This window comes from Bos indicus, chromosome X (assembly GCF_029378745.1).
Source record: "Bos indicus isolate NIAB-ARS_2022 breed Sahiwal x Tharparkar chromosome X, NIAB-ARS_B.indTharparkar_mat_pri_1.0, whole genome shotgun sequence".
Taxonomy (NCBI): Eukaryota; Metazoa; Chordata; class Mammalia; order Artiodactyla; family Bovidae; genus Bos; species Bos indicus.
This window is the reverse complement of record NC_091789.1, coordinates 99291639-99312207: the sequence shown is the minus strand read 5'-3', so window position 1 is coordinate 99312207 and position 20569 is coordinate 99291639. Positions and strand designations below refer to the sequence as shown.

The 20569-nt window shown below is 39.6% G+C and overlaps 1 protein-coding gene across 8 annotated transcripts in view; it reads left to right on the top strand.

Annotated features, from left to right (window-relative positions):
* PHF8 (PHD finger protein 8) overlaps window positions 1-20569 on the top strand; it is a 97832-nt gene that overhangs the window by 12403 nt on the left and 64860 nt on the right. For all 8 annotated transcript variants that reach the window (XM_070783798.1, XM_070783795.1, XM_070783800.1 and 5 more), the window contains 2 exons: window positions 19036-19121; window positions 19505-19613. In XM_070783798.1, the coding sequence (XP_070639899.1) occupies window positions 19036-19121; window positions 19505-19613 (195 nt within the window). The remainder of the gene's footprint in view (window positions 1-19035; window positions 19122-19504; window positions 19614-20569) is intronic.

Genomic DNA, 20569 nt, shown 5'->3' with positions numbered 1-20569 from the left:
TTTTAATTGGAGGCTAATTACTTTACAATATTGTATTGGTTTTGCCATACATTGACATGAATCCACCACAGGTGTACCTGTGTTCCCCATCCTGAACCCCCCTCACACCTCCTTCCCCATCCCATCCCTCTGGGTCATCCCAGTGCACCAGCCCCAAGCACCCTGTATTGTGCATTGAACCTAGACTGGTGATTGGTTTCACATATGATAATATACATGTTTCAATGCCATTCTCCCAAATCATCCCACCCTCGCCCTCTCCCACAGAGTCCAAAAGACTGTTGTATATATCTGTGTCTCTTTTGCTGTCTCGCATACAGGGTTATTGTTACCATCTTTCTAAATTCCATATATATGCGTTAGTATACTGTATTGGTGTTTTGCTTTCTGGCTTACTTCACTCTGTATAATAGGCTCTAGTTTCATCCACCTCATTAGAACTGATTCAAATGTATTCTTTTTAATGGCTGAGTAATACTCCATTGTGTATATGTACCACAGCTTTCTTATCCATTCATCTGCTGACGGACATCTAGGTTGCTTCCATGTCTTGGCTGTTATAAACAGTGCTGCGATGAAGATTGGCGTACACGTGTCTCTTTCAATTCTGGTTTCCTCAGTGTTGTATGCCCAGGAGTGGGATTGCTGGGTCATATGGCAGTTCTATTTCAGTTTTTTAAGGAATCTCCACACTGTTCTCCACAGTGGCTGTACTAGTTTGCACTCCAACAGTGTAAGAGGGTTTACACTGTTGGTAAGAGGGTTCCCTTTTCTCCAACCCTCTCTAGCATTTATTGCTTGTAGACTTTTGGATAGCAGCCATTCTGACTGGCATGAAATGGTACCTCATTGTGGTTTTGATTTGCATTTCTCTGATAATGAGTGATGTTGAGCATCTTTTCATGTGTTTGTTAGCCATCTGTATGTCTTCTTTGGAGAAATGTCTGTTTAGTTCTTTGGCCCATTTTTTGATTGGGTCGTTTATTTTTCTGGAATTGAGCTACAGGAGTCGCTTGTATATTTTTGAGATTAATTCTTTGTCAGTTGCTTCATTTGCTATTATTTTCTCCCATTCTGAAGGCTGTCTTTAAACCTTGCTTGTAGTTTCCTTCATTGTGTAAAAGCTTTTAAGTTTAATTAGGTCCCATTTGTTTATTTTTGCTTTTATTTCCAATATTCTGGGAGGTAGGTCATAGAGGATCCTGCTGTGATTTATGTTGGAGAGTGTTTTGCCTATGTTTTCCTCTAGGAGTTTTATAGTTTCTGGTCTTACATTTAGATCTTTAATCCATTTTATTTTTGTGTATGGTGTTAGAAAGTGTTCTAGTTTCATTTTTTTACAAGTGGTTGACCAGTTTTCCCAGCACTACTTGTTAAAAGAGATTGTCTTTTCTCCATTGTATATTCTTGCCTCCTTTGTCAAAGATAAGGTGTCCATAGGTGCGTGGATTTATCTCTGGGCTTTCTTTTTTGTTCCATTGATCTATATTTCTGTCTTTGTGCCAATACCATACTGTCTTGATGACTGTGGCTTTGTAGTAGAGTCTGAAGTCAGGCAGGTTGATGCCTCCAGTTCCATTCTTCTTTCTCAAGATTGCTTTGGCTACTCAAGGTTTTTTGTATTTCCATACAAATTGTGAAATTATTTGTTCTAGTTTCTGTGAAAAATACTGTTGGTGGCTTGATAGGGATTGCACTGAATCTCCACATTGCTTTGGATAGTATACTCATTTTCACTATATTGATTCTACCAATACATGAACACAGTATATTTCACCATCTATTTGTGTCCTCTTTGATTTCTTTCACCAGTGTTTTATAGTTTTCTATATATAGGTCTTTAGTTTCTTAGGTAGATATATTCCTAAGTATTTTATTCTTTTCGTTGCAATGGTGAATGGAATTGTTTCCTTAATTTCTTTTTCTGTTTTCTCATTGTTAGTGTATAGGAATGCAAGGGATTTCTGTGTGTTGATTTTATATCCTGCAACTTTACTATATTCATTGATTAGCTCTAGTAATTTTCTGGTGGAGTCTTTAGGGTTTTCTATGTCGAGGATCATGTCATCTGCAAACAGTGAGAGTTTTACTTCTTCTTTTCCAATCTGGATTCCTTTTATTTCTTTTTCTGCTCTGATTGCTGTGGCCAAAACTTCCTACACTATGTTGAATAGTAGTGGTGAGAGTGGGCACCCTTGTCTTGTTCCTAACTTTAGGGGAAATGCTTTCAGTTTTTCACCATTGAGGATAATGTTTGCTGTGGGTTTGTCATATATAGTGTTTATTATGTTGAGGTATGTTCCTTCTAGTCCTGCTTTCTGGAGGGTTTTTATCATAAATGGATGTTGAATTTTGTCAAAGGCTTTCTCTGCATCTATTGAGATAATCATATGGTTTTATTTTTCAATTTGTTAATGTTGTATATTACGTTGATTAATTTGCAGATATTGAAGAATCCTTGCATCCCTGGGATAAAGCCCACTTGGTCATGATGTATGATCTTTTAAATATGTTGTTGGATTCTGTTTGCTAGAATTTTGTTACAGATTTTTGCATCTATGTTCATCAGTGATACTGGCCTCTAGTTTTCTTTTTTTTGTGGCATCTTTGTCAGGTTTTGGTATCATGGTGATGGTGGCCTCATAGAATGAGTTTGGAAGTTTGCCTTCCTCTGCAATTTTCTGGAAGAGTTTGAGTAGGATAGGTGTTAGCTCTTCCCTAAATTTTTGGTAGAATTCAGCTGTGAAGCCGTCTGGTCCTGGGCTTTTGTTTGCTGGAAGGTTTCTGATTACAGTTTCAATTTCCGTGCTTGTGATGGGTCTGTTAAGATTTTCTATGTCTTCCTGGTTCAGTTTTGGAAAATTGTACTTTTCTAAGAATTTGTCCATTTCTTCCAAGTTGTCCGATTTATTGGCATATAATTGCTGATAGTAGTCTGTTATGATGCTTTGTATTTCTGAGTTGTCTGTTGTGATGTCTCCATTTTCATTTCTAATTTTGTTGACTTGATTTTTCTCCCTTTGTTTCTTGATGAGTCTGGCTAATGGTTTGTCAATTTTATTTATGTTCTCAAAGAACCAGCTTTAGGCTTTGTTGATTTTTGCTATGGTCTCTTTTGTTTCCTTTGCATTTATTTCTGCCTTAATTTTTAAGATTTCTTTCCTTCTAATAACCCTTTGGGTTCTTCATTTCTTCCTTTTCTAGTTGCTTTAGGTGTAAAGTTAGGTTATTTATTTGATTTTTTTCTTTTTTCTTGAGGTAAGCCTGTATTGCTATGAACCTTCCCCTTAGCACTGCTTTTACAGTGTCCCACAAGTTTTGGGTTGTAGTGTTTTCATTTTCATTTGTTTCTATGCATATTTTGATTTCGTTTTTGATTTCTTCTGTGATTTGTTGGTTATTCAGCAGCGTGTTGTTCAACCTCCATATGTTGGAATTTTTAATAGTTTTTCTCCTGTAATTGAGATCTAATCTTACTGCATTGTGGTCAGAAAAGATGCTTGGAATGATTTCAATTGTTTTGAATTTACCAAGGCTAGATTTATGGCCCAGGATGTGATCTATCCTGGAGAAGGTTCCGTGTGTGCTTGAGAAACAGGTGAAATTCATTGTTTTGGGGTGAAATGTCCTATAGATATCAATTAGGTCTAACTGGTCCATTGTATCATTTAAAGTTTGTGTTTCCTTGTTAAGTTTCTGTTTAGTTGATCTATCCATAGGTGTGAGTGGTGTATTAAAGTCTCCCACTATTACTGTGTTATTGTTAATTTCCCCTTTCATAGTTGTTAGCATTTGTCTTACATATTGTGGTGCTCCTATGTTGGTTACATATATATTTATAATTGTTATATCTTCTCTTGGATTGATCCTTTGATCATTACGTAGTGTCCTTCTTTGTCTCTTTTTACAGCCTTTGTTTTAAAGTCTATTTTATCTGATATGAGTATTGCTACTACCCCTGCTCTCTTTTGGTCTCTATTTATGTGGAATATCTTTTGCTAGCCCTTCACTTTCAGTCTGTATGTGTCCCTTGTTTTGAGGTGGGTTTCTTGTAGACAACACATATAGGGGTCTTGTTTTTCTATCCATTCAGCCAGTTTTTGTCTTTTTGTTGGGGCATTCAACCCATTTACATTTAAGATGATTATTGATACATATGATCCCATTGCCATTTACTTTATTGTTTTGGGTTCCAATTTATACACCCTTTCTGTGTTTCCTGTCTAGAGAAGATCCTTTAGCACTTGTTGGAGAGCTGGTTTGGTGGTGCTGAATTCTCTCAGCTTTTGCTTTTCTGTAAAGCTTTTTATTTCTCCTTCATATTTGAATGAGATCCTTGCTGGGTACAGTAATCTGGGCTGTAGGTTATTTTCTTTCATCACTTTAAGTACGTCTTGCCATTCCCTCCTGGCTTGAAGAGTTTCTATTGAAAGATCAGCTGTTATCCTTATGGGAATCCCCTTGTGTGTGATTTGTTGTTTTTCCCTTGCTGCTTTTAATATTTGTTCTTTGTGTTTGATATTTGTTCCTTTGATTAATATGTGTCTTGGGGTGTTTAGCCTTGAGTTTATCGTGTTGGAACTCTCTGGGTTTCTTGGACTTAGGTGACTGTTTCCTTCCCCCTTTTAGGGAAGTTTTCAACTATTATCTCCTCAAGTATTTTCTCATGGCCTTTCTTTTTGTCGTCTTCTTCTGGGACTCCTATGATTCGAATGTTGGGGTGTTTAACATTGTCCCAGAGGTCTCTGAGATTGTCCTCATTTCTTTTCATTCAGTTTTCTTTTTTCCTCTCTGTTTCATTTATTTCTACCATTCTATCTTCTACCTCACTTATCCTATCTTCTGCCTCGGTTATTCTACTGTTGGTTCCCTCCAGAGTGTTTTTGATCTCATTTATTGACTCTTTTTTATTTCTTCTAGGTCCTTGTTAAACATTTCTTGCATCTTCTCGATCCTTGTCTCCAGGCTATTTATCTGTAACTCCATTTTGTTTTCAAGATTTTGGATCATTTTCACTATCATTATTCACAATTCTTTATCAAGTAGATTCCCTATCTCTTCCTCTTTTGTTTGGTTTGGTGGGCATTTATCCTCTTCTTTACTTGCTGAGTATTTCTCTGCCTTTTCATCATGTTTACATTGCTGTGTTTGGGGTGGCCTTTCTGTATTCTGGCAGTTTGTGGTTCCTCTTTATTGTGGAGGTTCCTCACTGTGGGTGGGGTTGGACAGGTGGCTTGTCAAGGTTTCCTGGTTAGGTAAGCTTGTGTCCGTGTTCTGGTGGGAGAAGCTGGGTTTCTTCTCTCTGGAGTGCAATGACGTTTCCAGTAATGACTTTTGAGATGTCAGTGGGTTTGGTGTGACTTTGGGCAGCCTGTATATTGAAGCTCAGGGCTATGTTCCTGTGTTGCTGGAGAATTTGAATGGTATGTCTTGCTCTGGAGCTTGTTGGCACTTGGGTGGTGCTTGGTTTCAGAGTGGGTATGGAGGCATTTGATGAGCTCCTATCGATTAATGTTCTCTGGAGTCAGGAGTTCTCTAGTGTTCTCAGGATTTGGACTTAAGCCTCCTGCCTCTGGTTTTCAGTCTTATTCTTACAGTAGCCTCAAGACTTCTGCATCTATACAGCGCTGATGATAAAACATCTAGGTTAATGATGAAAAGTTTCTCCACACTGAGGGCCACCCGGAGAGGTACACAGAGTTACATGGAGAAGAGAAGAGGGAGGAGGGAGATAGAGGTGACCAGGAGGAGAAGAAAGGGGAAACTAAAGGCGAGAGAGCAAGCTAGCCAGTGATCACTTCCTTATGTGCTCTGCACAGTCTGGATCCCTCAGCGATGTTCATGGAATTACACAGAGAAGAGAAGAGGGAGGAAGGAGACAGAGGTGGGCAGGAGGAGAAAAGAGAGAATCAAAAGGAGAGAGAAAGATCTAGCCAGTAATCAGTTCCGTAAGTGTTCTCCATAGCCCAGAACACACAAAGATTCACAGAGTTGGGTAGAGAAGAGAAGGGGGAGGGTGGAGATAGAGGCGACTTCGTGGAGAAAAAGGAGAGTCCAAAGGGGGAGAGAGCAATCAAGCCAACAATCTTGCTCCCAAGTAAAAATGGGTACTCAAGATTGGTGTCTTAAAGGTACAAAATTGATAACAAATATCAAAAACCGAAGATTAAAAATCTAGAGTAGAGGTTAGATTCTCAAAAAAACAAAGTCACAAAAATTATAAAATATATATAGATATATGAAGTTTGCTGGAAAAATAAGGTCTTTTTTTTGCAAAGTTATAGTAGGTTATAAAAATGAAAATTAAAAGAGTAATAGAGGACTTAAAAATTAAAAAAAAATCATAATAGCAAAAATATATCTAGGACTTTCTCTGGTGGTGTTGTGGGCAGTGTGGGGTCAGTTCATTTTCAGAATGTTCCTTGATCCAGCTTATACTTCTCAAGATCTATAGGCCCCTTCCTATGTAGTTGGTGCTAATTGCAGGATTTTAATCTATTGCACCTGTCACTTCCAAAGCATTTCCCTCTGTTTATTTTAATTTCTTCTGTTTGCTGGTCTCTTCGGTGTCTAATTTTCACCCTGACACGAGGGGGTGGTGGTGGTCACTTTTTTAGGCTTACTTGTTCAGTTGTGCTGTGGGGAGGGCAGAACACTGCAAGCAAATATCACTGGCTTGTGTGGGGAGTACTTGCAGTGCCTCGGCCACACTGGGTTTGCCCCCGCTCACAGTGTGTGTGCTTTCCCAGTCTACACTGTTCAGGCTCTAGGTTGCTCTGCCAGGAGCTGTCTGAGGTGAGCCCTGGGTTGCGTGCAGTTCTCAGGTCTAAGATGCTCAGGTTCAGGTTCTTGGGTACTCCACAAAGGCGCAGACTTGTTTGGGCCTGTGTTTTGTGCCCTTCACAGGTCCGAGCAGCTCAGGTGACCAGGTGCTTGGTAAGCGCAGTCGCCCCCAGTTGGGGGCTGTGTCTTATTGCCTCCCCGGTCCCAGCCGCTCAGTTTTCTGGGTGTACAACTGGCGTGCCTTCTCAGGTATGTGATATGTCTCTTCTGGGAGCTGATCTCTGGCTGTGACCCTTCTGGTGGATGTCGACCATCCAGAATCCCAAGAAGTCTTGGTTAGCAATGAAGCCTGCTTGCAGTTTGGTAGATGATGCCTCTCTGGGGCCGCGATTGCCCCCTTCTGGCTCTGGCTGCCCTCACCTGCCTGTCTCCAGCGGGGGATGGGCCGTTCTGCAGCCTGCTAGCTCTGCTTAGTCCTTTGTTCTATGAACAGGCCTGGCAGTGTCTTAGGTTAGGGATTTTCATGGGATAGCTATCCCACAGTCTGGATTGCTATCTTAAGTTAGTTCCCTCAGATTGCCCTCGGGCATTCATGCCCAGTCCTTATCCTAAGCAATGCAGCCTGGGCCTGCCTGTCCAGACCCCGCTTGCTAGTGGCGAATGCGGAGCATCTGTGCTGTTTCTCCACTGGGAGTTGCCATTAGGCACGTAATCTTTGGGTTTTAATTACTTACTTATTTTTCTTCCCGGTTATGTTGCCCTCTGAGGTTCGAAGGCTTGCCACAGACTCGTCGGTGAGAGTGTTTCCTGGTGTTTGAAACTTCTCTCTTTTTTAAGACTCCCTTCCCGGGATGGATATCCGTCCCTACCTCTTTTGTCTCTCTTTTTATCTTTTATATTTTTTCCTACCTCCTTTCGAAGACAATGGGCTGCCTTTCTGGGTGCCTGATGTCCTCTGCCAGCATTCAGAAGTTTTTTTATGGAATTTGCTCAGTGTTCAAATGTTCTTTCAATGAATTTGTGGGGGAGAAAGTGGTCTCCCTGTCCTATTCCTCTGCCATCTTAGGACCGCCCCTCCTTTTACATTTGAATATCCAATTTTCCCAGCACCATTTAAGAGACTTGTCTTTTCTGCACTGAGTATTCTTGACTCCTTTGTCCATTATTAGATGACTGTGTATGCAGGGTTTATTTCTGGGCTCTTGATACTGCTCCTTTGGTCTATGGGTCTGTTTTATGCCAGTACCACACTGTTTTGATTACCATAACTTTGTAATACAATTTGGAATCAGGAAATGTGATACTTCCCACTCTCTTCTTTATCCGAATTGCTTTAGCTATTCTGGGTCCTGTGTGGTTCCATATAAATTTGAATGTTGTTTTTTCTACTTCTTTAGAAAAATACCATTGGAATATTTTTAAAGATTTATTTTGAATTGGAGGATAATTGCTTCATAACGTTGTGTTGGTTTCTGCCATACATCAACATGAATCAGTCACAGGTATATGTATGTCCCCTCCCTCTTGAACCTTCCTCCTTTCTCCCACCCCATTCCACCCTTCTGTATTGTGACAGAGCACTGGGTCTAGCTCTGAGTCATATAACAAATTCCCACTGGCTACCTATTTTACATATGGTAGTGTATATGTTTCAGTGCTACTCTCTCAATTCAAAAATATGAAATGCTTCATGAATTTGCATGTCATCCTTATACTGAGCAGATGACCCACAAACTGGAAAACAATTATACCAAAGAAATTCTCATACTTTTGTGAAAATTCTAGGGCCCATAACAGATTTCCTAACCTGGGAATCTGGCATAGGGTCTGAGAACCCCCAGGGAATTTGACTTTGAAGGCCAGTGGGATTTGATTACAGACTTCCATAGGACTGAGGGAACAGACTTCTGGAGGGCACAAACAAAACCTTGTGTGTACCAGGATCTAGGAGAAAGTAGCAGTGACCTGACAAGAGCCTGAGCCAGACTTGCCTGTGAGTGTCCAGAAGTCTCTGGCAGAGGCGTGGGTCGACAGTGACCTGCCGTGGGATTGGGGGCAATGAATGCAACAGTCTCATGAGAGAGATGAAATGCAACAGAGCCATGGCATGCTGGCATAAGTCCTTTTAAAGGAGGTCATCATTACTCGTGCCATAGTTTGGCCTGAACTACAGGGAGGGAATAGCCCCACCCATCAACAGAAAATTGGATTAAAGATTTACTGAGCATGGCCTTGCCCAGCAAAGCAAGACCCAGATTCCCCCACAGCCAGTCCACTACTCAGGAAGCTTCCACAAGCCTCTTATCTTTATCCATAAGAGGGCAGACAGAATGAAAACCACAATTACAGACAACTAATCAAACTGATCACATGGATGACAGCCTTGTCTAATTCAATGAAATTATGAACCATGCTGTGTAGGGCCACCCAAGATGGATGGGTCATGATGGAGAGTTCTGACAAAATGTGGTCCACTGGAGAAGGGAATGGCAAACCACTTCAGTATTCTTGCCTTGAAACCCCATGAACAGTATGTAAAGGCAAAAATATATGACACTGAAAGATGAGCTCCCCAGGTAAATAAGTGCCCAATATGCTACTGGAGAAGAGTAGAGAAATTAATGAAGAGGCTAAGCCATAGCAAAAACAGTACCCAGCTGTGGATACGACTGGTGATAGACATAAAGTCTGATGCTGTAAAGAACAATATTGCATAGGAACCTGGAATGTTAGGTCCACGAATCAAGATAAATTGGAAGTGGTCAAACAGGAGATGGCAAGAAAACATCGATATTTCAGGAATCAGTGAACTAAAATGGACCAGAATAGGCGAATTTAATTCAGATGACCATTATATCCACTATGTGGGCAAGAATCCCTTAGAAGAAATGGAGTAGCCATCATAGTCAACAGAAGAGTCCAAAATGCAGTACTTGGATGAAATCTCAAAAATGACAGAATGATTTCTATTTGTTTCCAACACAAACCATTGTATATGACAGTAACCCTAGTCTATGCCCAAACTTCTGGTGCCAAAGAAGCTGAAGGTGAATGGTTCTATGATGACTTACAAGACCTTCTAGGACTAACACCAAAAAAGATATCCTTTCCATTATAGGGGACCGGAGTGCAAAAGTAAGAAGTCAAGAGATCCCTGGAGTAACAGGCAAGTTTGGCCTTGGAGTACGAAATGAAGCAGGGCAAAGGCTAACAAAGTTTTGCCAAGAGAATGCACTGGTCATAGCAAACACCCTCTTCTTTTTTTTTTTTTTTTCCCCAAACACCCTCTTCTAACAACACAAGAAAAGACTCTACACATGGACATCACCAGATGGTCACCACCAAAAGCAGACTGATTATATTGTTTGCAGCTGAAGATGGAGATGCTCTATACAGTCAGCAAAAACAAGACTGGGAGCTGACTGTGGGTCAGATCATGAACTCCTTATTGCAAAATTCAGACGTAAATTGAAGAAAGTAGGGAAAACCACTAGACCATTCAGGTATGACCTAAATCAAATCCCTTACAGTGGAAGTGACAAATAGATTCAAGGGATTAGCTCTGATAGAGTGTCAGAAGAACTATAGATGGAGGTTAGTAACATGTACATGAGGCAGTGATCAAAACCATCCCCAGGAAAATGAAATGCAAAAAAGGCAAAATGGTTGTAAGGAGGCCTTACAAATAGCTAAGAAAAGAAGATATGTGAAAGGCAAAGGAGGAAAGGAAAGATACATCCATCTGAATGCAGAGTTCCAAAGAATAGCAAGAAGAGATAAGAAAGCCTTCCTGAGTGATCAATGCAAAGACATAGAGGAAGACAATAGAATGGGAAAGACTAGAGATCTCTTCAAGAAAATTAGAGATACCAAGGGAACATTTCGTGCAAAGATGGGCACTGTAAGGACAGAAACAGTATGGACCTAACAGAAGCAGAAGATATTAAGAAGAGGTGGCAAGAATACACAGAAGAACTACACAAAAAAGATCTTCATGACCCAGATAATAATGATGGTGTGATCACTCACCTTGAGCCAGACATCCTGGAATGCGAAGTCAAGTGGGCCTTAGGAAGCATCACTATGAACAGAGCTAGTGGAGGTGATGGAATTCCAGCTGAGCTATTTCAAATCCTGAAAGATGATGCTGTTGAAGTGCTGCACTCAATATGCCAGCAAATCTGGAAAACTCAACAGTGGCCACAGGACTGGAAAAGGTCAGTTTTCATTCCAGTGCCAAAGAACGTTCAAACTACTGCACAATTGCACTCATTTCACATGCTAGCAAAGTAATGCTCAAAATTCTCCAAGCCAAGCATCAATAGTACATAAACCTAGAACTTTTAGATGTACAAGCTGGGTTTAGAAAAAGCAGAGGAATGAGAGATCAAATTGCCAACATCCTGTGGATTATAGAAAAAGCAAGGGAATTCCAGAAATACATCTGCTTCGTAGACTATGTGAATGCCTTTAACTGTGTCGATCACAACAAAGTGTGGAAAATTCTTTAAGAGATGAGAATCCCAGACCACCTTACCTGCCTCCTGAGAAATCTGAATGCAGGTCAAGAAGCACCGGTTAGATCCAGACATGGAACAACAGACTGGTTTTGTATTAGGAAAGGAGTATGTCAAGACTGTATATTGTCACCCTGCTTATTTAACTTATATGCAGAGAACATTATGTGAAATGCCAGGCTGGATGAAGCACAAGCTGGAATTAAGATTGCCAGGAGAAATATCAATAACCTCACATATGCAGATGACACCACCTTTATGGCAGAAAGCAAAGAGAACTAAAGAGCCTCTTGATGAAAGTGAAAGAGGAGAGTAAAAAAGCTGGCTTAAAACTTCAGCATTGAAAAAACTAAGATCATGACATCTGGTCCCATCACTTCATGGCGAATAGATGGGGAAACAATGCAAACAGTGACAGACTTTATTTTCTTGGGCTCCAGAATCATTGCAGATGGTGACTGCAGCCATGAAATTAAAAGATGTTTGTTCCTTGGAAGAAAAGCTATAAGAAACAATCTAGACAACATATTAAAAAACGGACATTACTTTACCGACAAAGACCTGTCTAGTCAAAGCTATAGCTTTTCTAGTAGTCATATATGGATGTGGTAGTTGGGCCATAAAGAAAGCTGAGTGCTGCATAATTGATGCTTTTGAAGTGTGGTGTTGGACAAGACTCTTGAGAATCCCTTGGACTACAAGAAGATCAAACCAGTCAATCCTAAGGGAAAGAAGGACTGATGCTGAAGCTTCAACAATCTGGCTACCTGATGCGAAGAACTGACTCATTAGAAAAGACCTGATGCTGAGAAAGATTGAAGGCAGGAGGAAAAACGGACGACAGAGGATGAGATGGTTGGATGGCATCACTGACTCGATGGACTTGAGTTTGAACAAACTCCTGAAATTGATGATAGACAGGGAAGCCTAGAGTGCTGCATTCCATGGGGTTACAAAGAGTCAGACACAAGTGACCAACCAAACTGACTGACTTGCACAGGGGCCATGGTAATCTTCTCTGTATCATTACCATTGGAATCTTGATAAAGATTGTTTTGTATCTATAGATGGCTTTGGGCAATGTGGACTTTTCAACAAAATTGATTCTTCCAATCCATAAACCCAGGATATCCTTCCATTTCTTTGTGTTTTCTTCAATTTCTTTCACTGATGTCTTGTAGTTTTCAGTGTAGAGATCTTTCACCTTCTTGATTAAATTTATTCCTAAGTAGTTTATAGTTTTTGGCACTACTGTAAATGGAATTGTTTTATTTATTTTTCAGATAATGTTTTTGGTTTATAAACATACTACTGATTTTTTCATATTAATTTTTTAAATTAATTTTTTGTTTTTGGTTGTGCTAGGGCTTTGTTTCTGCGTGTGGGCTTTCTCTGTTGCAGTAAGCAGGGGCTCCTCTTTTATTGCAGTGTGTGGGTTTCTCATTATGGTGATTTCTCTTCTTGTGGAACATGGGCTCTAGGCCCATGGGCTTCAACAGTTTTGATGCATGGGCTTAGTTACCCCATGGCATTTGGGATCTTCCCAGATCAGAGGTTGAACCTGTGTCCCCTGCTTTGGCAGGTGGATTCTCAACCACCAGGGAAGTCCCGCATGTTAATCTTTTTATCCTATAACTTTACAGAATTTATTGATTAGCTGTAACAGTTTTGGGATGGAATTTTAGGATTTCTTATATATAAAATCATGTCACCTGCAAACAGATAATTGTGCTTCTTCCTTTCCAATTCTGATGCCTTTTCCCCCTCTCTTGCCTGATTGCTCTGGCTGGGATTTCTAGTACTCTATTGAATAGAAGTGGTGAGAGTGAGTATCCTTGTCTTGTTCCTGATCTTAGAGGAAAAGCTTTCAACCATATACCATTGAGTCTGATGTTAGCTATGGGCTTATCTTATATGGCCTTTATTATGTTGAAGTACATTTCTTTTCTACCCTACTGAGTGTTTATGAATCAGTGTTGAATTTTGTCAAATGCTTCTGTATCTTCTTTTGAGATCACTTTTTTCTTTCATTCTATTAATGTGATGTATCACCTTTATTAATTTGTTTATGTTGAACCAGCTTTGTGTTTCAAGGATAAATCCCATTTGATCCTGGGAAATGTTCCCTTTAGTTTGCTGCTGAATTTGGTTTGCTAGTATTTTATTGAGAATGTTTCTATGTGTATTCATCAGGGATACTGACCTGTAGTTTTCTTTTCTTGTAGTGTTCTTACCTGTCTTTGGTACCAGGGTAATCCTGGCCTCATAAAATGAGTTCTGGAGTGTTCCCTTCTCTTTGATTTTTTAAAAAAGAGTTTAAGAAAAATTGGTGGTAATTCTTCTTTAAATGTTTGATAAAATTTACCAATGAAGTCATCTGGTCCTGGGCTTCTCTTCTCTTTGGGAAATTTTTGTATTTATTACTGATTCAATCTCCTTATTAGTCTCTTCAGATTTTCTATTTCTTCCTGATGCAGTTTTTTCAGGTTGTATGTTTCTAAGAATTAATCTGTTTCTTCTAGGTTGTCCAATTTTTTGACTTATAGTTGTTCACAGTTCAATCTATTTTCTTTCTGTTGTTCAGATTGGATAGTTTCTGTTGTTCTGTCTTTAGGTTTACTATTTTTTTCCCTCTATTGTCTACATTCTGCTGTTGAGCCCATGCAGTGAGTTTTCATTTAAGTTGCTTTAGTTTTTTCTAAGGGCTTCCTTGGTGGCTCAGTGGTAAAGAATCTGCCTGCCAATACAGGAGACACAGATTTGATCTCGGTTGGGAAGAGTCCCATGGAGAAGGATATGGCAACCCACTCTGGTATTCTTGCCTGGGAAACCCCATGGACAGAGGAGCTGGTGGGCTACAGTCCATGGAGTCTCACAAGTGTCAGACATGACTTAGTGACTAAGCAACAACAGTTTTTTCTAAGAATGTCATTGGTTCTTTTCTATATTTTCCATTTCTTTGCAGAGATTCTAGTTTTTGCTTATACTTTTTATTTATTCATTTGTTTCTGGCATGTTTATAATTGTTATTGAAGCATTTTTGTGGTTTCTCTTTTAAAATTTGTCGGATAATTCCAGCATCTGTGTCATCTCATTAGTGAGATTACTGATTTTCTTTGTTCATTCAAGTTGTGATTTTTCTTGTTCTTGATAAGCTGAGTCATTATATTCATTATATCCTGAATATTTGGGGTATTACGTTATGAGACTCTGGATGTTATTATATCTTGTTTTTGCAGACTTCTTCAGACACTGCACTTCATTGTCAGGGTAAGGGGTAGGTACTACTCTTTACTGCCAGGTAGAAGTAGAAGTCCAGGTTCCCCCACTTGCTGTCTGTTGACACTCACTACCTCAGGTACTGCTGTCATCTGGTCAGGCTGCCTTCTCTCCATTTTTCAGAGTCATTTTACCTTTTATTTTTCTTACTGTCCTAGATTTTTAGCTGTACTTAGTGAGAGTAATAGGGAGAAGTACATTTACTCCATTATTCCTGAACCAGAAGTGACCGATTAATCTTTCAAATAGCTCTTTGGAGCTGTTATTTTCTCTCATGAGGTTAAATAGCTTGCTCAAAGCTACACACCCAGTTAGTTGTTCAACCACAATTCAAACTTGGGTCCCTTGGACTCTTGCTATAGGATATAATACTGTAGATAGTATAAGGCACTGCTGGGTTAAACCATTTTCAAGTGGGAGATAGAGAAAATCAGGCTTATAAGCTCACACACACTCCACATTTTTGTTCCAAGTGAAATCAAGTTAAAGTGGATACCACTCTCTTTAAAGCAGCAGAAGGGTAATCCACAGCTTTCAGAGTGTGTAGCAAAGGGAAGAGAAAAGAGAAGGCTTAGCATTCATATTCAGAGTTTACTAGATGTAGTATATGGGCTGCTGAATCCCTGGTCTGGAGAAAGTCTTGTAGGGTGTGGAGTTAGAAGGATCAGAAGGACAGCCTGCTCTGTTAGGGCTCATAGGTTGTTTTTGGAGTGGCATATTTTTTTAATAAATTTTATTTTTTAATAATTATAGATTCATGAAAAGTGAAAGTGAAGTTGCTCAGTTGTGTCTGACTCTGCGACCCCATGGACTGTAGCCTACCATGCTCCTCCATCCATGGGATTTTCCAGGCAAGAGTACTGGAGCAGGTTGCCATTTCCTTCTCCAGAGGATCTTCCCAACCCAGGGATAGAACCTGGGTCTCCCACATTGTAGGCAGACGCTTTACCGTCTGAGCCACTAGGGAAGTCTCAGCCTTAGTCCTTTACATTCTATTCATCTCTCTTTGCCTGCCATCCCCTGGCAACCACTGATCTTTTTACTGTCCCCATTGTTTTGCCTTTTCCAGAATGTTATGTAGTTGGAATCATAAAATATGTAGCCTGATGGTGTTCTTTCAAAGTTTCTTTCATATCTATTCATGGCTTGATAGCTCTTTTATTTTTTTTCAGTGCTGAATAATATTCAGTTGTCTGAATGTACCACAGTTTATCCATTCACCTACTGAAGGACATCTTGGTTGCATCCAGATTTTGGCAATTATGAATGAAGTGGCCATAAACATCTGTGTGCAGATTTTTGTGTGGACATAGTTTTTAGTTACTTTCAATACAGAGAGTGCAATTGGTTTTGTAAGAAACTGCCAAATTGTATTCTAAAGTGGCTGTGTTTTGCATTCTCACCTGCAAAGGATGAGAATTCCTGTTGTTCCACCTCCTCGCCAACATTTGGTGCTGTCAGTGTTCTGAATTTTGGCTATTCTGTTATGTGTATAGTGATATCTCATTGTTTTAATTTGTATTGTCCTATTGATATATGAAGTGGAACACCTTTTCATATACTTATTTGCTATCTGTACGCCTTCTTTGGTGAGGTGTTTCTTCAGATCTTATGCCCGTTTTTAATCGGGTTGTTCATTTTCTCACTGTTGAGTTTTAAGAGTTCTTTGTGTATTTTGGATAACAGTCCTTTATCAGATATGTCCTTTGCAAATATTTACTGTCAGTCTTTGGCTTATCTTTTCATTATCTACCTTTCATAGAGAGGGTTTTAATTATAATGCAGTCTGGCATATCAATTCTCATTTTTCATGGACTGTGCCTTTGGTATAACATCTAAAAAGTCATTGCCAAACTTAAATTTATCTAGATTTTCTCCTGTTATCTTCTAGAAGTTTTATAGCTTTGCATTTTGTATTTCAGTCTGTGATCCATTTTGAGTTCTTTTTTGTGATGAGTATAAGGTCTGTGTGTAATTTCATTTGTTTGCATGTTCAGTTGTTCTGGCACCATTTGTTGAAAGGCTGTCTTTGCCGCATTGTATTACCTTTGCTCCTTTATCAAAGATCAGTTGACTCTATTTCTGTTGATCTGTTTCTGGGCACTCTTTCCTGTTCTATTGATCTGTTTATTCTTCCATCAGTACCATACTGTCTTGATTATTGTAGCTTTTTAAAATTTTTGCCACACCATGCAGCATGTGGGCTCTCAGTTCCCTGATAAGAATTGAACCTGCTACCCCTGCATTGGAAGCAGAGTCTTTACTGCTGGACCACCAGGGAAGTTCTGATTACTGTAGCTTTACAATAAGTGTTTGAGTCAGGTAGCATTGGTCTTCCAACGTTGTTCTTCTCCTTCAATGTTGTGTTGGTTATTCTATGGCTTAGATATTTTGGACACTTAGTATATTGTGGCACCAATCCATTTAATGATTTTTTTTCTTCTAGCCATGTCCAGTGGTTCAGTGGATTGAGCCGGGGCTTGGATTTGCACATGGGAGTGATGTAAAGGCAGTGGGGCAAGTGAGTTGAGGGTATCTGTAAGAGAATGGTTGAAGTGAGGAATGATGGAATCTATAAACTAGATAGGGAAGAAGGGTGAAGGCAATAGTAGTTGAACAGGTGAAAAGTAGAATCAAGAGATTTTGAGGGCAAAGAACAGGTGTAAAGAATGAGACCTGGATGGATGACCTTGTGGTCAGAGAGTAATGTGTGCATTTTATATTCCAGAGGTGTAGCAGTTGCAAGTATTGATAGGGTTTTGCGGGATGGCCATGAGAATTGGTAGCTGAAATTGGAGTGGAATCTCTGAAGATGAGAAGGTCAATGTGCTAAGAGGCTGGGATGTTAGGCCTCTATATCCTTTACTATGTCACGTGAGAGGTTGGCAGGACTTGAGATGGAGAGGAATCTGTGAGCAGGTTCCTCAATGAATGAAAAAGGTATGTTTGGGAGATGAGTAGCTGACAGTGAAGAGGAGTGGGAAGAGGTATGGATGAATGATACAAAACTCAGAAGAGTAGGAAATCTTATACAAAGATAGAGGAGAGATGATTTCAGAGTCTCACTGGAAAATGAGGGGGACGTCCACCCCTAGCCCAGCCCTGAGTTGTAAGGGTCTGGGAGAATGTACAGCTTCTACCTGACCAAGTTCTAACATAGTGCTTCTGAGACTTTCTGAGGTGAAGGACCAGGGTATTTTTTTTTTTAATTTCCAATCTGTAATGGACTAATGCTTTTATGAAATAAAATGTCCCCAATTTATTGATCTGCAACAGATTTACAGGGTTAGCAATGGGGAAGGTGATGGCGTCCTGATTCCAGGAAGTCAGTTCATGAGCATCGTCTTGAACCAAAATGGTTGGAGCTCTGCCTTATTTTTATGTTCCCTGTTCTGTGTGGCTGACCAAAGATTTTAAGAGTTAGATCTTAGCCAGAAGATTTTTAGAGGGCTGCTGATGACTTCTTTGGTGAGGAAGGGTTTACATTTTGTGAGATTACTAGCTCACGTACATGTAAACTGAGATTTCCAAAATTATGTCTTTCTCAGATATTATAATATGAAATTAATAATGCATGTTCATTGTAGAAAATTAGGAAATACAGATAAGGAAGAAAAAATGGTTACCATAATCCTTCACTGAGAGGGAAGCACTGTTTTCATTCCTTTTCATTTAATAAATTGCTCAATAAAGTTTAGGAGAAGGCAATGGCAGCCCAATCCAGTACTCTTGCCTGGAATATCCCATGGACGGAGGAGCCTGGTAGGCTGCAGTCCATGGGTTGCGAAGAGTCGGACACAACTGAGTGACTTCACTTTCACTTTCCACTTTCATGCACTGGAGAAGGAAATGGCAAACCACTCCAGTATTCTTGCTTGGAGAATCCCAGGGACAGGAGAGCCTGGTGGGCTGACGTCTATGGGGTCTCACAGAGTCGGACAAAACTGATGCGACTTAGCAGCAGCAGCAATAAAGTTTAAATGTTTGATTTTATATAGGAATAATATTTTAGATATAGTGGTTAAATAAAATATTATTATTAAATTATTATTAAGATTAACTTCACTGTTTCTTTTTACCTTTTTAATGGGGCTATTAGAACATTTAAAATTATGTATTTGACTCACATTATATTTCTGTCAGACAGCACTGCTCTAGACTCTCTTCCAGCTTTGACCATTCTGAGTCTTAATGAAGCTTTATTGTCTGTACATTTTTAGCTCTGTCATAATTATTTTAGACCGTTGTGGTACAATAGAACTTTTTGCGTTGACAAAACAGTTTGATAATCTGCCCAATATGGTAACCACATGTGGCTATTGAGCACTTGAAATGTTCCTAGAGTGATGGAGGAACTACATTTAAAATTTTACTTAATTATGTATTGAACAACACAGTTCTAGACCTTATGAAAAATAAAATTTCCACAAACATTGGCTGATTTTCTCTTTTCTAGTTGTGTTGGTGTCGAAGAGGAGAAGGCTGCTGACATTGACCTCTACCACTGCCCCAACTGTGAGGTCTTACATGGGCCCTCCATTAGTAAGTAGATCTTGGGGTTTTAAAGAGAAGGCAATCCAGACAGACAAAGCAAAGGAAGCTTGGAAGGGAAATTGCCTTTGCCTGAGTGCTTCAGATTTGTCTCCCTTGGGAAATAGGAGAAGCTTATGTAGGCCCTGCAGGCCAGCAGCTGCTCCACTCAGAGGGCAGAAATGCAGTTTCACCTCCCTCCCTTATTTAGGGATTCCCCAAAGGAAGCACCTATCCTCACCAAGTGCTTTTCTGAGTCCATGAGGGCTTCCTTGACTCCAGATGCCCCAGTGCATTGTTAGATTGGAAGAGAAGCAAGATCTGCTGAGCCTTTTGCTTTTAGAACCATAGCCTGTAGCCATTTTGACTCAGTCTCTTGTCTTTTTCTGGCTTAGTGAAAAAACGCCGTGTATCTTCAAAAGGCCATGATACACACAAGGGGAAGCCAGTGAAGACGGGAAGCCCTACATTCATTCGAGAGCTCCGGAGTAGGACCTTTGACAGGTGAGGACCCCCTACTCCAAGGGCCAGTGAACGCTACTGCTCTGGGAAGCTGGGACCCATCTCTTCTCAGCTTTTCTACTGGCTGTCCCACTAGGTGCCTCCATCATTTGGGGATGTTTGCAGGGCTCTGTGAGTTCCCTTTGTGGGGAGATCTTCTGTTTTAGTCAGTTTCTGAGAAACATTGTTAGAGTTTCATTTGATGTACAGAGTACATTAAGGTCTACTTGTAGAAACTATGAGTAGATAGAGAGGCAGTTTTTGCCTCAGTCAGGAGAGGATATTTACATGTACCTAGGGAATGCTATAACTAGAAAGAGTCTTAAAAACCAGAAATTTTAATTCTCTCATTGTAGAGAAGCGGAAACTTTCTGGAAAAAAATTTTTTTGAGTAGTCATGTATTTCTTTTCCAATCAAGAAAATATTTGTTTCCTCAAAAAATTAAGATTGGCTTATTGAAAATAAACTACTTGAACAAAAATAATGAGTTAGAAAAATTAATGAATAAAAACACTCTTTTGCTTAGTTTTTAATTCATTTGACCATTTTCAGCTCTCCTGTAAATGAAGTGTTATTTAGGATTATAAGTATTTCTTCAACTTAATATTTGTTTTATTTAAAGGCAATGAGTCTCATTTTTACCCTACCCCCCTCAGGTCCCTTCTCCAAAGTCAACCAATTTCTTGTGCATTCTTTCAGAAATAGTTTTTGCTTATACAGACATATATGAATGTGTGTGTTGCCCCTTTTTTAAAATTAAAAAACACAAATAGAAACACTTACTGTTCTATATCTTGCTTTTTAAAAAATATAAATTCTGTATCTTAGAGGTCAATCCATAACAGCATATTCCGATGTTCTTCATTCCTTTTCATGGATATTTAGTACTCCATTGTATGAATGTATAGTTATTTAAGCAGTCCTCTTGATGAACATTTAAATCGATTCTAGTATTTTG